The sequence below is a fragment of the Sinocyclocheilus grahami genome, unplaced genomic scaffold (assembly GCF_001515645.1).
Source record: "Sinocyclocheilus grahami isolate Dianchi unplaced genomic scaffold, SAMN03320097.WGS_v1.1 scaffold674.1, whole genome shotgun sequence".
In the NCBI taxonomy this organism is placed as follows: domain Eukaryota; kingdom Metazoa; phylum Chordata; class Actinopteri; order Cypriniformes; family Cyprinidae; genus Sinocyclocheilus; species Sinocyclocheilus grahami.
This window is the reverse complement of record NW_015505853.1, coordinates 398,745-416,844: the sequence shown is the minus strand read 5'-3', so window position 1 is coordinate 416,844 and position 18,100 is coordinate 398,745. Positions and strand designations below refer to the sequence as shown.

Here is an 18,100-nt window from a genome sequence, read left to right as displayed (position 1 = left end):
AGTATACATGTATATTAGGATTATAATCAAAAATAAATAAAAACAAATAAACATATACAAACTGAAACAAAATAGAAAATTAACCCTATTTTTTACACCATTATTCATTTTAAATCAATAAATAAATAAATGATAGAAATCTAAGTCTATTTTAGGACACTTTTTAAAAATCTCATTGTAAATAAAAAGGCATTATTTAAACTATAAAATACTTGCACATCAGTATTTGTTGTTCTGTAATACAGCTGCATTTTGAAATGTGTCAGACATTCTCAGCCCTGCCACTAGAGGCGCTACAGTGAACGTTAGTGATGGGAAGTTCCGATCATTTTACCGACTCGGACCTTCGAGGCTCGTTCAGCAAAATTAACGAATCTTTTTCCGAGTCATTTTGTTAATTTAGTTAATTTTAGCAAAATATAATTAAAATGTTACGTGTTACTTCCCTAACACGTCTACTACTTACGCAAACGTTGATCACACTACGAACAATACAAAACTGATATAATAAACAGAAAAGCTTAATTCATTGTTTACCTGGGTCTTCAGTCTATGATTAGCTCACCTCAGCTCTTATCTGACAAGTCTTCGGGTTTGAGTCATTCGTTCATTACGTGACAGCATTGGATAGAGAAATTAGTTAATTTACAAGCTTCCTTACAAACGGGTGCATAGTTATTATTATTATTATCATCATTATTATAATGACTCTTACCGTTACGTAATGCGTTTCTGGTCTCAAATTGAAGCTTTTTACTTACAGTTTATAAATGTGAATTTCTGTCATTATGGTTCTTTTCCATAACACTGAATGCTGTAACAAAGGCAATAAAGAGTTGGTTATTATTATTAAGTCTCCTTCCGACTCAGACTGCGTAGGGTAAACTTATGGGGCGGTCACGTGATGAACGAACCACTCGAAAACCCCGAAGACTCGAGAGATGAACTAATCAATTCTCTTTCTGGCTCAGACTGCATTGGTTAAACTTATGGGGCGGTCACGTGATGAACGAGTCACGTGATGAACGAACGACTCGAAAAACCCGAAGACTCGAAACAGGTGAACTACTTGACTAATTCCAGTACAGAACCTATAGGATGTTGTGCATGCGCGACTGAACGAATCACTCCCCGAGACGACTCGTTCTTCCCGAGTCACATTAAAGATTTGTTCAAAATGAACGAATCGTTCAAGAACGACCCAACACAAGTGAACGTCAGTGTGAAGCCTCTTCTTCTACTGTACAGTCGGTTTTCTCTTTCAGCTTTACTGATAATTGTGTCAGCAATACGCTGGCCAGGCATTCACGTCTGCAGTGGAGTATGACCATAAAGTAGATTCTAGCCTAAGAATTGAGTGATAGCTTCTAATCAAGAGAGTATGCCAGGAAAAGTACTTAAAGTACGAAAGTCTGGAAAAAACGAAGGGGTACTCAAGAACAAAAAAGCTCAAAGATGTGATTCAGAAATTAAACAAACCACACCGGTTAATTGCAACAGTAGAACTTCCAAAGAATAATGCATTAGTCTATACTAAAACTAAAAGCGTGTACATAAAACATTTCTACAGGTGAAGCTCCAAAACGGCTCTGTTCAGTCTTAACTCGCTGTTGCATCCAGAAGCACATTCATTAAAAAGCACATTTGTTTTTCAAAAATCCTTAACTTTTTCCAAAATCAAAAGCCAGAGACTGCCCACTGGATGTTTCTGTAGTTAAACTAAACAACTGAAGCAGAGTGAAAGATCACACTGAGAACTTCACATAAACTACAAGCATCTGTTAAAACCGTCTTTAATGACATGTTTACATGCATCTTCTCAAGAAAGAGTGCTGTTTGCCCGTGCAAAGCTCTGGGTGGTTGCCAGTGTTGCTATGCAGTTGCTAGGGTGTTGATAAGGACATGTTGCTAGGTGGTTGCTTACTGACTCTTTGATAAATTGGTTTTGTTGCTTTGGGGAAAATAAAAAGCTTATTTATGACTATTAAAGGGGTCATATGATGCGATTTCAAGTTTTCCTTTCTCTTTGGAGTGTTACAAGCTGTTCGTGAATAGATAAGATCCCTAAAGTTGCAAAGACTAAAGTCTCAAAACCAAAGAGATATTCTTTATAAAAGTTAAGAGTTAACCACGCCCTCCTAAAACGGCTCGTTCTAACACACCCCCACATATCTACGTCACTGTGTGGGAAGATTTGCATAACACCGCCCAAATATTCACGCAAAGAAAGAAGGCGTAACTTTATTGTTGCCGCCGCCACCGTGTTGTGAAGACACTGTGTTTCGTTGTGAAAGCGAAACTACTTTGTTTGGTCTTCCAAAAGAGGACACGACTAGAAATCAGTGGTTAAGTTGTGTTTACAACACTGTTCCAGAACACTTCAACCCAAATATTCAGATGTGTGCAGCACATTTTATGGAGGACTGTTTCCTGATCCTGGGAGAGTAGACTACAATGCCGGCTGTTCTGACTCACAGACTGTAAGTACGTTTTTATATTAAATAATTTGCCACTGATGATTCAAACGTGAGTTTTGAGCAGTGTAGAGAAGCACTTGTTGTTTGTCATTTCTCCGATCACAAATGCAGACATGGTTTTATGTTTATGCAGCACGATGCAACGCATAAAAACACAGTATAAGTCATTATAAGTAATTATGTCGCCACTGGATGCAACAAATGCCTCGTTTATAATGGCTTTTAATGTTTTTGTCTCTTCGCTCCGGCCTGGACAGGGCATCACAGTATGGTGAGGGGCGTAACATTTCCGTCACACGCTTGAGGTATTCGGCCAATCACAACGCACTGGATAGCTGGCCAATCAGAGCACACCTCGCTTTTCAGACCGATGAGCTTTGTAAAAATCGACACGTTTCAGAAAGGCGGGGCATAGAGGAGAAACAATAATATACAGTATGTGGAAAATGTGTTTTGTTTTTTTAACCTTAAACCGCATAAACACATTTCTTTACACCAAATACACAAAATAATGTTCTTTTTAGCAACATCATATGACCCCTTTAATAATTTTAAATAGATACATTATTAAGTTTTTTTATAGAATATGAAGCCTATCTTAGGACCACTAATAATTATAAATAAATAAATAAATGTATTTTTCTTAAATTATATATATATATATATATATATATGAGAGAGAGAGAGAGAGAAATTAAGCCTATATTAGGACCATTAATCATAATGAATAAATAAATAAATGTATTTTTCTTACAGGATCATTAATCGTAAAAAATGCATACATACATACATACATATACATAAATAAATAAATTTCAAACGAGGGATATTTTAGGACAATTCATTTACATATTTTAGGGGAAGAACCCAAACCTCATATAACAAGGTCTGAGCAGAAAGACTTATATTTAGTATTAAGCTATTAGCGTATTAACAAGAGATGGTGCACTTGCAAGCATTCATCTGGCTTTGCATACATGCATATAAATATATATTTCTGAAGCAGTGACGCTGGTCTCAGCAAACACAGCAAATTCCTGACTTTTTCATTACAGACAGACAAACCTAGCTTAAACAGCTCCTGTAATCGCTCATGAGTCAGGAGTCTGTTCTTGAGGAGCAGGACGTTTGGTCCGTGTCCAGGGTCAGCAGAAGAGGCCGTCTTTCCAGATCTTTCCTCTGGTTAGTGTCAAGCTAATGATCTCTCCAAGCCCGTCTGCAGCCCAGCACAAAACTCTGGCATGATTTAGTGGGGTACGAAATGCACTCCCGACGCTGGCTAGCAAATATGACTTGCATTTGCACATTTTTCCAATTTATCTCATTGAATTAAGGGCGCAGACTTTTGGACACTGCAGCGAGACCTTGAGTAAAGCCATCCGTCTTCAAGGCATCAGCTGAAAACATGAGAAATGCGAACAGGTTGTGCAATGAAACTGAGTTTTGATGTTTTGAGTCACAGTGGTGAGTTTCCAAAGGATCAGAGGTCCTGAAGAGATCCTGAGCCAGACCTCAACGGTGAATTCAATAAAAAAAGAACATGATTTTGCATTTGCATCTCATCCAATTGTTTGTTTGCCATTTTGACCAATTAAATACACTTTAAAAGGCCTTTGAATATACCAAATAATAATAAAAAAAGCATAATATTTATTTATAATTTCTCTGTTTTGAAAAATATTCTAAAACAGGATTATTATCATTAACTATTCAGAATTTTTAAGACATTTTTGGTAATTGGAACAGAGTTATTACAGTAAACTAAAACAAAACAAATGCGTTACTTGAAGTAAAATAAATAAAACAAAACAATAACATTTTAACTTTTTATTTTATCTAGTCGCCAAGGCAACATTTCTCATTTTAATTTAGTTCAACTTGATGCTCTAAAGTACCTAAAACATTAAAAATCAGTCAACCAGCTAAACCTGAGCTAAACTAAGTGAGCTTACCAAGCAGAAAGCAGCAGGAATCTTTCCCTGATTCAAAGCCTTTGTCTCGCTCAGCATTCATTTCTGAGGTCGGTCCACCTGGATGACATTTTTCCCATTTTTCTTTCCTCAGGGAAAGGAAATGTTTTGTAGCAATAGTCAAACAAAAACCAACCTCCAGCCGTATTTCACAATAATGCGCCCTGACAACTCTATCCAGCCCGGTGACATTTGGGGGGAATAAAAAAGTGGAACTAATACACAACACCTGTTTCTGTCAAATGTTTCTGTTCAATTTACTCATATAGCCACATTGAGATCCCCATATCTCTGAAACTGAACCATACAGGCCCTTAAAAATGAAGATACCAAAAGAGCATTTTGTGACGACACAACATCTAAAAGGATATTAAGACATCTTTAAGACTTCTTGAGTTACAGGCACGCAAACTTTGGAAAAGTGATATTTTTGGCACTTAAACAGGTATGTTCTACACAACTGTTTTGAAAGAGGGAAACAAGATACATTTCAAGTTGAAAATTGATTTTTCTTTAGACATTCCTTATTAAAACAAAAAGTATCAGGTGTATGCACAGTTACCAACATTTGGATTTTGACCACTGAAAATGTGTCTAATTTACTCTTGGAGCCACACTGAGATCCCCAGATCTCTGGAACTGAACCATACAGGGTCTTAAGAATTGGTATACCAAAAGAAATGTTTGTTAAGAACCAGAATCTAAAATAAAATTAAGATGTCATTAATGCATCTTGAGTTACAGGCATGCAAACCTCAGGAAAGAAACACAAAAAGTGATTTTTCACCATTGGCTTATAATGCGAAAAGGATTGCTAAAATCAACAGATTTTACTGAAAGACCGATCTCAGAGTAAAAATCAAATAATGATGCTGCCATCTTTCTGAAGTCATTTTTCTGCCCTGTAATTTGGCTCCAAATCTCAGGTGGTGGTAATTTTGACCGTTCTCTACAAAATAGTGGATTATTCAGTAAATATCCATTCATGGCATTTAACATTTTGGCTTTCATCACTATTTATATTTGTCTTTCTTCAGAAAAAAATATGAACAAAATCATCAACGAAAGTCCTTGGCTCAGCTAATCGCACTATGCAACCATCCTTAAAGGGGTCATATGATGCAATTGTTCCTTTCTCTTTGGAGTGTTACAAGCTCTTGGTGGATAAAGAAGATCTGTAAAGTTGCAAAGACTAAAGTCTCAAATCCAAAGAGATATTCTTTATAAAAGTGAAGAGTCAACCACACCCTCCTAAAACGCCTCGTTTCTAACACGCCCCCACATATCTACCTCACTATGTGGGAAGATTTGCATAACGCCGCCCAAATGTGCACACAAAGAAAGAAGGTGTAACTTTTATTCTCGCTGTAGTATTATTGCTGCTGCTGCCGCCATGTCGTGAAGACGCTGTGTGTTTCGCTGTGAAAGCGAAACTACTTTGTTTTGGTCTTCCAAAAGAGGACGATATCCGCTTCGTCATGCCTGGAGCTGATCCGTGCTGGTCGCTGATGAAATACATCAACTCGGATCGGCTTTCACCGTGGACGAAGTGGAGTCCAGCCTGGGGTCGTCACATGTGGTTGCCGCAAGCCCGCCGGCCGCCGGCCGCCGCTCACTCTAGCCCGCCGTGTGTGATGCTGTGTTTCATTGCGAAAGCGAAACTACTTTGTTTGGTCTTCCAAAAGAGGACACGACTAGAAATCAGTGGTTATGTTGTATTTACAACACTGTTCCAGAACACTTCAACCCAAATATTCAGATGTGTGCAGCACATTTTATGGAGGACTGTTTCCTGATCCTGGGAGAGTAGACTACAGTGCCGGCTGTTCTAACTCACAGACTGTAAGTACGTTTTTATATTTAAAGAATTTGCCATTGACGATTAAAACGTGAGTTTTGAGCAGTGTAGAGTAGCGTTTGTTCTTTGTCGTTTCTCCGATCACAAATGCAGACATGGTTTTATGTTTACACGGTGCGATGCCACGCGTAAAAAGACAGTATAAGTCATTATAATGTTTTTTTGAACACATTTCATTACACCAAATACACCAAATAATGTTCTTTTTAGCAACATCATATGACGCCTTTAAAGTGTATGAGGGAAAAAGTGAAAATGAGACACTTGCAAAGTGTTCAATTAAACTGTTGTATGCACGTTCTTAACTATAGCATTTTCAGAAAATGCCCAACAAACCCTCCAGCTGAAGAGAAGTATGTATGTTTGATCTTATTTCTGTCCCCGATTGCTTTTTCAGCCTCTTATCATGAAAGCCCGGAGTTAACAGGACAACATCTGTTTCCTTACTGATTTTTATTCCTTTTGGAGCACATACTGTGCAAGCGGAAAGAGAAATCCAGCCAGTCATCGCCAGAATCAGCACTCCGGCCAACGAAAAAGGACACGAGTGGCAAATCACCAGGTCTGAATCTGGATATTAGATTTCAAGGTCTTTGTGTTGGTTACCAGTGTTTACTGTCATCCAGAGTAAAGAGCAAATAAAAGCAAAAACACATTTGAGGCTCATATAATCAGCCCGTCTGGCAATATTTCACATTCAGACAAACTTTACACTTCACTTCAGACTCGTAATGGACATGTTAGTAAACCGGCACCCTCTTGTGGATCAGCTCATGTGTGAAACTCACCCAAAACATGTCCAGGTCACAATTCTAAAAAAAAAAATAAAAAAAATTATAATAATATATATATATATTTAATACTTTTTCAAACATGCCTTTTGTAGAACCATTAGGCGTTATTTACAGCAATACTGTCATATTAATTAAAAATGCTTTCCACCTAAATGCTTACATATGTTTTATGCCATTTTGAATTTGATTTAATATTTTACAGCCAGCAGTACTATATATAAGTATCTATAAAGAAGGATGTGTGTGTGTGTGTGTGTGTGTGTGTGTATTTATAAATATTATATATTTTTAATTAAATATTTAGTTAATATTGTTTGTGCTGCAATTTATGCTTATATAAAGATATATACAATTTTCAAATCTATAAATAGAAGTTCTAGAACATAATTCATTAAAACACACACACACACACACTCTGTTTGTCATTAAACAAAACATAATTTATAATATTTTTTGGGTTATGACTTGAACATGTTCTCTACAGGTTTGCTCAAAAACACCTGAGAAGTAAGACTCACACAGCGACTTTCAACGCTCATCTTGCAATGTTCAAGAGAAACAATTTTAAAAACAAAATCGATGCTCTGTACCATTACAGTCCATGTTTTATTCTTAAATGGGCTTGAACTGTGACCAAAAAGTGTTTTCTATATAAAATTGGCTACAGTATGCGAAAAATATATTTTTTTCTCCATTTCTGTCACTCTTGCTTTCGGTTTTGGCTGCTCTTAGGCTTGAGGGAAAAAAATCAGTTTGTCAACTTCAATTAAATTCCCATTTCATTGCATTTTTCATTGCCTGGCAGTCTATGGCCAACTCTATAAGGGCATGTACAGGGAGATAAACATTTCCATGTTTTCAGTGGAAAAGCCCTGGGAAACATGGCTGAACTTTCAGCGTCGACCCTCTCGGACACATATTCTCATTTTTCTATGTCCTAGAATGGCTGATGAAGTATTACAGCAAACAAGCCAGGTGCACGGATGCAGCCAGCAGAGACGAGCTGAACTGAAGTCATTCCCAGACACAATATATCAGCCGGAGTGGACTCTTCAACATCAAGGGAAGAGACAAGGGTATTTCAGTGAAACATTTACAATCTGGTCAAACAGCAACATATCAGAGGACAGATGAGGAGAAGAGCTGCAACACAAAACGACTGAATGCATTCACACACAGTATTGATGAAAACATTCCCGCAGGTCAAGACCAATACATTTCCATGATTTTTCCATGATTTTTCTAGTCGTTCAAGATTAGAGCTGAAGGATTTTTACAAATAATTTTAAAGAGTTTGGATTTACATTTATGCACTTGGCAGACGCTTTCATTAAAAGTGACATAAAAAAGGACTTTCCAAGGCCTGGAAATTACAGCGTTTATTTTTATTGTGTTTTGCTTTATATTAATATACATTTGGTAGGAAATGTGCTTAATTGTCATGAAAATAATGCCATAAAAATGCAAAATCTTAATAGTTTTAAAAACAGTCTTCATTTGTTTCTTTTGAGTTTGGGGTAAAATACGTTCTACATGTTTTTCACTCTTTGACAACAAAGTCATCAAAATAATATTTAGCATAAAGCAAAATAAAAAGTCTAATAAATGATACAATGATGTAAAAATATTTTATAATTTACACATTTGTTTTTTAATTTGTTTTATAATTTAGATTCTCTCTCTCTCTCTCTCTCTATATATATATCTATTCTTTTTTACATTACAGTACGGAACTGTATGAATTTGGTTTTATTGTCATGACAATAATGTTATAAAACTACAAAATCTTAATGGTTTTTATTTTTAAACTTCATATAATTTTATACAATGATAATGCAAAATATACTTTTGAGTCCATACTCTTGGGTTTGGGTGAAATATGACTAAATATGAAATGATTAAATATTTTAGAACGGAGCATAACTATAAAACGATAGAAACACTATACAAATGTGCATGACTTTTTGCTAAATACAGTTTCTCCTTTCGACTTTGGGATGGAGTCTGAATATGAATATGATCTGCACATGTTTTTGACAGGTTTTTCACTCTTTGATCAACTTTATGATGTTAATAATAAAGCTAGCTGAATGCTGGGACACATGTATATTAAATTATGTGAGTGGGGGGGGGCTGCAACAGTATTTTTCTGGTGGGAAGAGTAAACACACACACACACACAGTCCTGCATAACAATACTGAGCACCATCCCTCCTCAACAACACAACTCAACACAAGCATCTCATCCATTCTCATCACTAACACACACCCAGCTGCAGAAACACAACACACAACCACCTGAAACACAGCAAAACATGCCGACGAAACTGAAAAGTTGTGCCCTAAACAGTCGCGACACATTCTCTGCCCACAACAAGCTGAACACAACCGCAGCACAGCGACAGAAACGCGGCGCTCGCACTGATTTCCAGACGCGCATGCGTCATAATGGACAGACGGCACGTCACAATACATCAAAGATACAAACTAACAGCGACGGCGCGCCAAATGTATCTTACCTCGATGCGAGCTCGAGCGCGTCCAGCAGCGTCCAGCGTCTGAGCTCGCGGATAATGTGAGACGGGGAGGAACTACAGGAAGTGAGGAGCAGATCCAGAGAACATTCACTCAGGACCTGCGCAGAGCAGCCGGACACAACACACACTCGGGCCGTGTCTCAATCACACACTACCCTACTACACGTGCCATTTGAGAAGTGTGGAATTATATACAAAGCACAGCAAGTGTAGTATTTTAAATGCATTTTCTGTACTACATCTTACAAAGGCCTTGTTTGATGTACTAGTGTACTGAATAGTGTGCAGCATATACTGTATACTGCACACTATTTTTAAATAGTAAGTTAAACAAGACAACGCTATCACATTGCATTTTACAATTTTAATTTTAAAAGGCAGCACAACCAATATTATTATAAATACTACAATCTTTATATATTTATGTATATATAATATTAGTATAATTACATTACGTATATTAATAATAATATTTAGAATATTTATTATATTAAAATATATTTAGTAAGATAGTGATGTTGAAGATTGTTTCTCACCTAAAATTTTCATTCTACGTTTTTTTTAGATGATCATTTTATTATTTAGCATGAAATCAATGTGTCATAAGCTTCAAAACGGAATGAACTGTTGTCAAATACATTTATTAATGCGATATTTATTAAAAGTGTTTGTATGATATAAATTGAATGTTGTAAAATTATTTGATTATGTTATGAAGTTGTTAATAGATGATAAAATAAAAAAGACTGAACACTTGAAAGTTTAGCCCATTACTTATTAAATATTAAAAATGATATAATATTAAATGTCTATAATTATCCACTTTATCCTCAGATCACCAAATTAAAAGATGAATATATATTATATTTAACTAAGGTATCGATATGCATAAGTCTAAACATGTTTAAGCTTTACTTTACTGGACCATAAATATTGAGTTTTAGTTAGTTAAAATTGCTAAGAAAAAATTAAGTTTGATTATTTGACTGTGCATTTTTTTTCAAAACCCTGATGGCTCACTATAGACTAGGTTTATTATAGTTAACTAAAATAATAATACAATTAGTTACTTAAAATAAATGTTAACTGAAATGAAACAAACCAAAAAATAACTATTTAAACATTTCTCTTTTTAAAATTAGCTGATGTACTGAAATTACTAAAACTGAAAAAATTCATTAAAACTATGTAGACATTAAAAAAAACTAATAATTGCTAAAACAAACAAAAAATAAAATGTAAACTAATTTGAAATATTGAAAATAACTATAATAGCATCTCAATTAAATTAAAATAACACTGCTAGTGAAATAATAATAATACTACTACACCCGAACTGAAATGTTTTTTGAGACGCAGCTTCATAAAAGAATAATTCGTATTTTTCCAGACACAAACATCACTCTCGTAGCGCACATGTCTGTTTAATCATTGATCTCAGATGAAACAAACATCTACCAGCATCGATACAATATGTTATGAATGTTAAAAAATGCAGTGGATAGAATTTCAATAAAAGATAGAAAAATATGAAGAAACTATAGAACATCACTTAAACTCCGCCTCATACAACAGCTGGTGGATTTTTAATTTGACGGCGCTCTTCTTGGCGTAAGGCAGCCGCCTGAGATACGGCAGTAAACTAAACAAGAACATCTCGTCCTCCAAGTCCTCGTTGGCCTCCATCTGCCACTTCCTCTTGCGTCCCGAACCCTGCGATCCCGACGCCGAGTAGTGCGAGGATCCGTCCAGCATCCCGTGATCGCCCTCAAAGTCCTGCGCCACAAACGAGGAGTTCCCGTCCGCCGTCGTCTCCTCCTCCTTGTCCTCTTCATCTCGGTCGTCCTCGGGCTCGTCGGAGGCCAGCGATCGGGACTGGATGAAGGGCGTCAGGAATGACATCTGCCAGCTGTACTTCCAGCTGCGGTGGGACGTTCCCGAGGCTCGCCGGCGCTGCTCCACACGCTTGTCTTTGATGAACATGTCCCGCAAACTCTTCCATCTCCTGCGACAGTCCTCTTCTGCACAGAGAGACCACAAATGAAAACATGCATGACATGACACGCGTTCAACTGCTGCAAAAAAGTCATGAAATATAAAGGGTGACATATTTCATCATTGTATTTTTTTTGTTTGTTTTTAAGCACATGTATACTTAAAGGGATAGTTCACCCAAAAATGAAAATGTGATGTTTATCTGCTTACCCCCAGGGCATCCAAGATGTAGGTGACTTTGTTTCTTCAGTAGAACACATTTGATGAATTTTAACCTTAACCGTTGCAGTCGATCAGTCGTATAATGCATGGCAATGGTAACAAAATCTATGAGAGTAAAAAAAACATGCACAGACAAATCCAAATTAAACCCTGCGGCTCGTGACGACACATTGATGTCCTAAGACACGAAACGATCGGTTTGTGCCAGAAACCGAACAGTATTTATATCCTTTTTTACCTCTAATACACCACTATGTGCAACTGTCTTTGAGCGCGCGCATGGCATCCGGTGCGTGAGCTGTGTACGCGCTCTGGCGTAGTTTACGTTAATGGGTGTGTTGATATCCAGCCGAAGAGCAATCAACCATAACTTCAGGCGAGCAGGCTCAGAAGTTGGGAATACGTGGAAAGTCACCACTCCCGAATGAGTTTGCGTGAGAGAACGTAATCTTTTAGTTTTAAGTCGGTTTGAACAATACGGATAAGTGCAAGTAAGTACCATTTTGATTAGCCGTCGTACCTACAATGACTGTGCACTGTGTTAACAATGAGTGACGTATACGCGCGAGAGATCACTTCCGGCACTTGTGTAAACTATGCCAGAGCGCGTACACACCTCACGCACCGGGTGCCTGCGCGTGCTCAAAGACAGCTGGACATAGTGGTGTATTAGAGGTAAAAAATTATATAAATACTGTTGGGTTTCTGGCACAAACCGATCGTTTCGTGTCTTAGGACATCAATGTGTCGTCACGAGCCGCAGGGTTTAATTTGGATTTGTCTGTGCATGTTTTTTTTACTCTCATAGATTTTGTTACTATTGCCATGCATTATACGACTGATCGACTGCAACGGTTAAAGTTAAAATCATCAAATGTGTTCTACTGAAGAAACAAAGTCACCTACATCTTGGATGCCCTGGGGGTAAGCAGATAAACATCACATTTTCATTTTTGCGTGAACTATCCCTTTAATGCAATCGACAACAAATTTAACAAAAATAAACAGTGATTTAAACATTTTATTTATCATATAATTAATCTTACAATTATTAATTCAAGCATCTGTATACTTAAATCATAAATATAATTAACAATAAATGTTCCAATAACCAATACACAGTGATTTAAGCGCATTTAATTAATAATAACAACAATAAATCTTACAATAAGTAGTCATTTAAGCATATTTAATAATATAATTAAATCATTTTACAATAATCAATAAATACTGATTTAAGCACATTTAATTAATAATATAATTAACATTAGATCTTACACCAAGTAGTAATTTTAACATAATTATAATTATATTACACACACACACACACATATGTAAAATATACATATTTTAAATAAACATATTTGATATTTTAATATAGTTAATTATATTTTAAATTGTGATTTAAGCATATTTAATTAATAACATAAATAGTCATTTGAGCATTTAATTTAATTCACATAAAAATGAAAAATGTAACAATATATTTCTTGCATGGAAAAAGTATGCATGTCTAGGGCCAGTTTAGATCATAATATACGAAATGTAACTTAAACTTTTCCAGCATCTTAAAAAAAACATATTCAGTAATGTATTTAGTAAATGATGGTTTTAATTGGTGCTAGGCATGCATGCATGCATTTATGCATACAGCATCAAAAAAAGTATGCATGCGTGTACATTATACTTTGCAAAAAATGACAAAATATGTTGAAATCAAATCCACTTACTGTACAGATCACCCAACTCAAAACAACTCAGGTTTGTGTACAGTACAGTGTCACTTCCACCCGACTAACCCAGCCAGTGCCTTTGCAACTCTAACACACGTTCTGCTAGTTCTACGATGAAATGCAAAAAGCATTGGTGAGATATAAATTAAATCTGTTAGCCTACTCTGCAACAAGCTAACAGCACACAGCGAGCAGTTTAGTAAGCCGCAAACAACTTGAGAAGCCTCAACTCTTAGCTTACCTGGAATTTCCACTTGCAGACTCACGGCTCTCCATGCTTTGGCTTTCCTAGCAGCGTCTTTATATGAATTTATTGTAGAATTGTATAACTCGGGATAGTCGGACACCGCTGCTATTAACCTCTCCTCCATTGTTGTTAGCATTGGGCGACAAATGTTACTAGTAGCCAATAATAACTGTGTGTTATGGGACATGAGCGGTTATTCCGGTAGGGGGCGCACGGTGGCCCAGAAATCATAATTCTCATTGCGTTGTATTCAATGTTTCTTATTGGGGAGTTTTTTTTTTTTTAAACAACGTATAATATTTTTAATTTATTATTGATACGAATTACAATTAGAAATCTGACATAGCGGATTCGCTATATATATTTTTTTACTTAAAAATTAATCTCTAGTAATCAAAAACGGCTGTGATTGGTTCAGCTAGACCAGCGCTGAGAAAAGTAACACGTGTCACGTGACAACTCCGCACAACAACGAAACTGAGACGCTTTAATACCTATTGAATTTAAACGTTATTTAAAAAAGTAGAAATACGAGATAGAACCATCGTGCCTGACCAATCAGAAATAACAAACCCCGCCCGTATTACATGCATATTTCACTTCGCCACTCTTGATCTATTTCTTATTAGAAAAATCTGGCTGGTAAGTAGCGAGGGATCTGCGCATGCGCACAGTCAAACGTTGCGTTACCGAAATGCAAGCCGGGAAATGTAGTATGCATAAGCGGCCTAAAATTGAGTAAGTGCTGCTCTGCTTTAAATCTAAAAGATGATGATGATTTTGGTCAGGGAGGAACCAACATTTTTTTATTTGTGTATTAGAAATACCTGCTTAGCTGATGGCCTTAAATGAAACAAGGAAAAAATAAAATAAAAATCACAATTCACATTCTTTTAGATCTTCTAGATTCATTAGAGTTGTATCCTTCGTTCTGCTCTCCTTTATATTGTAGCATTTCTTTCAGGGTTCGTTGTTCTGTCGGGTTCTCCACATTTGTGGCTCCATACTGTTTGCTCGCTATTTTTGACAGGTTATTTCTCTCCTCGTCATTCGCACTGGTGCTTGCAGACAAAACTTCTCCTTCCGTTTCATTCTGCACAAACAAAACACTCAGTTTTAACCACTACCCAAATATAAGTAACATATCATATTTTTATGACAAGCCTCTCGTCTTCCAAATAAAAGCTCTATAGGTTCAGGAAACAACCCGCAATAAAAATGTCTTAAGGCTTCATTATAAGTTCTTCAGATTTGTGTTTTGGTTTTAAAAGGATTTCAAAAGGGTCTCTCCAGAAACATCAAGCAGAAGCTCCCTTTCTGGCTTCATTTTGAACTTTTAGAAAAGAAGTGTTGAAGGTTTTAGGAAACTTGCTACCTTATGATTTCTGTGATGCTGGTCAACAGCATACTGGTATTTGGCAGCATTCAGACCCAGTAAACCAGCCATTTTCTCTCCAAGAAAATCACAAACTACAGAGAAATTAAGTCATGGTGAGTTATAATGATTAAGCACAGCATTTCTGACATAAGTGACAACGTTTAACAACATTTATGTATTATCGTAATTAGACAAGTATCACTCATATTTAATTCTTTAGAATGTATGTAGTTAAAATAATATAAAGTCTGTATTCTACCGTACTCACTTGAATCTGCAGTAAAGACATTATATAAACATAATGTTTACTAATTTTTTAGTCCCCTGTTGAAAAAAACAGCATATGCTTGTTAGGTATGTTTTGAAGCTGGGATGCTGGTTTAAGCTGGTCCTTAGCTGGTCATGTGCTGGTCCGACCAGTTTAAGACCAGCACATGACCAGCATAAACCAGCAAAGGACCAGCTTAAACCAGCAAAGAACCAGCTTAAACCAGCAAAGAACCAGCTTAAACCAGCAAAGGACCAGCTTAAACCAGCAAAGGACCAGCTTAAACCAGCAAAGGACCAGCTTAAACCAGCAAAGGACCAGCATAAACCAGCAAAGGACCAGCATAAACCAGCATAAACCAGCAAAGAACCATCTTAAACCAGCAAAGGACCAGCTTAAACCAGCATCCCAGCTTCAAAACATACCTAACTAGCATATGCTGTTTTTCTTCAAAAGGGTTGTTCACGTATGTAGGCTATTCGACAAAATTTTTGTGCAGTCACTGGAGAAAGCCACTGCAATAATATCACCGGAGTGTAATTTTGCCTTGATGAACATTTATGACATATACTGTATGTATATATATATATATATATATATATATATATACCAGAAGAGCTTTTTAGCAAACATTTAAAAAATATTCAGTCTCCTCCACTAACGTAAATAAATAAACGCTATGTAAACATACAGTGCGCATATGAGCGCAAGGTATTTTTAAAATCGGATTAAAGCGTTTGCACGCTTAATTTTTTCCCTGTTGAATGGATTATTTTAGGTCAACACCACCATTTAATTCGGATCAAGCACTTTTTGATTGACTGGCTTTTTAGTCAGATCGAGCCGTCAATCCGATTACTAATGGAATATTCGGGTGCATGTAAAGATATCTTGACCTCTGTCATTTAAACCACCTTTTAATATTAAAGAAACTGCAACATGTCTTTTTATGAATATGCAATATAAAAGTGTTTTCCAGGTTTTTCTTAAATAGCAAGGACTTTCTGAATATCTGTGTTCCCCAAAACTGAGGATAATCCTTCCATGTCGTTTCCCTAAAAGGTAAAAAATATTAAACAAGCTTTGGTTGTTTTCATACCTGACAGAGATTCAATTTGTATTATTCTGTTATTGAGTCATTCCCACTGACCGGGTCAGAAGCACTGGGCGCTTGATGAAGCTGATGTTGTGCCTCCTCTTCCTCATTGTCGTCCTCTGTCAGAGTCTCTCCACTAGAGAAATGAATGACCTGTCGGGGATTGACGTCTCTCAGTGGCACCTGTACATCACCATTTCTGGTTTGAGTCATTTAGATCAGTGGTTCCCAACCCTGTTCCCTGAGGCACCCCTACACTGCACATTTTGCATTTCTCCTTTCTCTGACACACCAATTTCAGGTCTTGGAGTCTCTACTAATGAGTTGATGATCTGAATCAGGTGTGTTTGATTAAGGAGACATGCAAAATATGCAGTGTTGGGGTGCCTCAGGGACCAGGGTTGGGAACCACTGATTTTTAGATGATCAAAAATTTATTGATTTGTTTTCTTCGACTTTTCTTTTACAGATAATACACATCACAGGAGCATTTAAGCATTGTTTTGTTCTCCCCTTAAATTTAGGCCTAAATTTAAGCTTTATGTGTTTGAATTGCATATAACATTTTTGAAATTCTATTTAACAAAAACTAATAAACTTAACGTTATACATATTTTTCTGTCATACATAAATGAAAGAGGTAAGATTTCTGCACTCAAAAAAAAAATCATTGTAACAATTTGATTTTAAATAATCGCATTTTCAAAATGCATTTATACAAATCGCTTAGAATCACCATGAATCTTTTCACAGTTAAAACAATTTAATTTATTCGGTTAAAAAGTATGAACATGGTTAAAATATGGCTAGCTGTGAAATATGCAATATTCAGTAAAAAAGTGTGAGATTGACACTAATTGCATTTACTGTATATATATATATATACACACACACACACCTGTTTATTAGTACTGTTACAGAAATCTGAGCTGTTTCATTTATATATGACTGCCAAGTATGCATCACATTGTTTATTAGTTTACATTAAAACTGTGTAATTCAACTGGATGGATTGTACAGGTGCATCTCAATAAATTAGAATGTCATGGAAAAGTTCATTTATTTCAGTAATTCAACTCAAATTTGAATACATAAATCTTGAATTTAGACCTGAATATTTAGTGAGATAGTGTGACGGTGTATTTGCCAAGGGCAGCTGCTGCAATAAGTGTATGTAGATTAAATAAAGGCTTGGTTAAAAAAAAGCTAAAAGCCGAATAACAATAGAGATACTGACCTACTGCTGTTGAGATATAGACAGTTGATCAAATGCAGATAAAACACACTTACGTCTGTGTGCATGTTGTGCCTTTTCCAGCACAATCCTCTGTGTTGTGCTTCTTTGGTGAGAATATCTTAAAAAAAAAAAAAAATCCTCAAAAAATACTTTTTCTCACACCATCACAGTCAGCAGAAAGTTCCCTTCACCATCACAGGAGGAAGTAAGTGTCTTGCACACGGATGTTGTTTGTCTAACATCGTTCCAGGACAGATGAACTATATATTTGCTGACGTAGACATCAGT

The 18,100-nt window shown here is 36.3% G+C and overlaps 2 protein-coding genes across 2 annotated transcripts in view; both read right to left on the bottom strand.

Moving 5' to 3' along the window:
• Positions 1 to 9,706, bottom strand: part of LOC107559107 (dispatched homolog 1 (Drosophila)) — a 50,268-nt gene extending 40,562 nt beyond the window's left edge. Inside the window, exon 1 of the mRNA XM_016242831.1 lies at positions 9,619 to 9,706. The gene's annotated coding sequence lies outside the window, so the exon portion shown is untranslated. The remainder of the gene's footprint in view (positions 1 to 9,618) is intronic.
• Positions 9,707 to 11,044: 1,338 nt separating this feature from the next.
• LOC107559109 (transcription factor Adf-1-like) lies at positions 11,045 to 14,087 on the bottom strand. The gene is made up of 2 exons (XM_016242834.1): positions 13,828 to 14,087; positions 11,045 to 11,657 (listed from the first exon to the last, which is right to left on the bottom strand). Exons 1-2 carry the CDS (start codon positions 14,018 to 14,020, stop codon positions 11,185 to 11,187), a joined length of 666 nt encoding a protein of 221 aa, XP_016098320.1. The 5' UTR covers positions 14,021 to 14,087; the 3' UTR covers positions 11,045 to 11,184.
• Between the last annotated feature and the right edge of the window lie 4,013 nt (positions 14,088 to 18,100).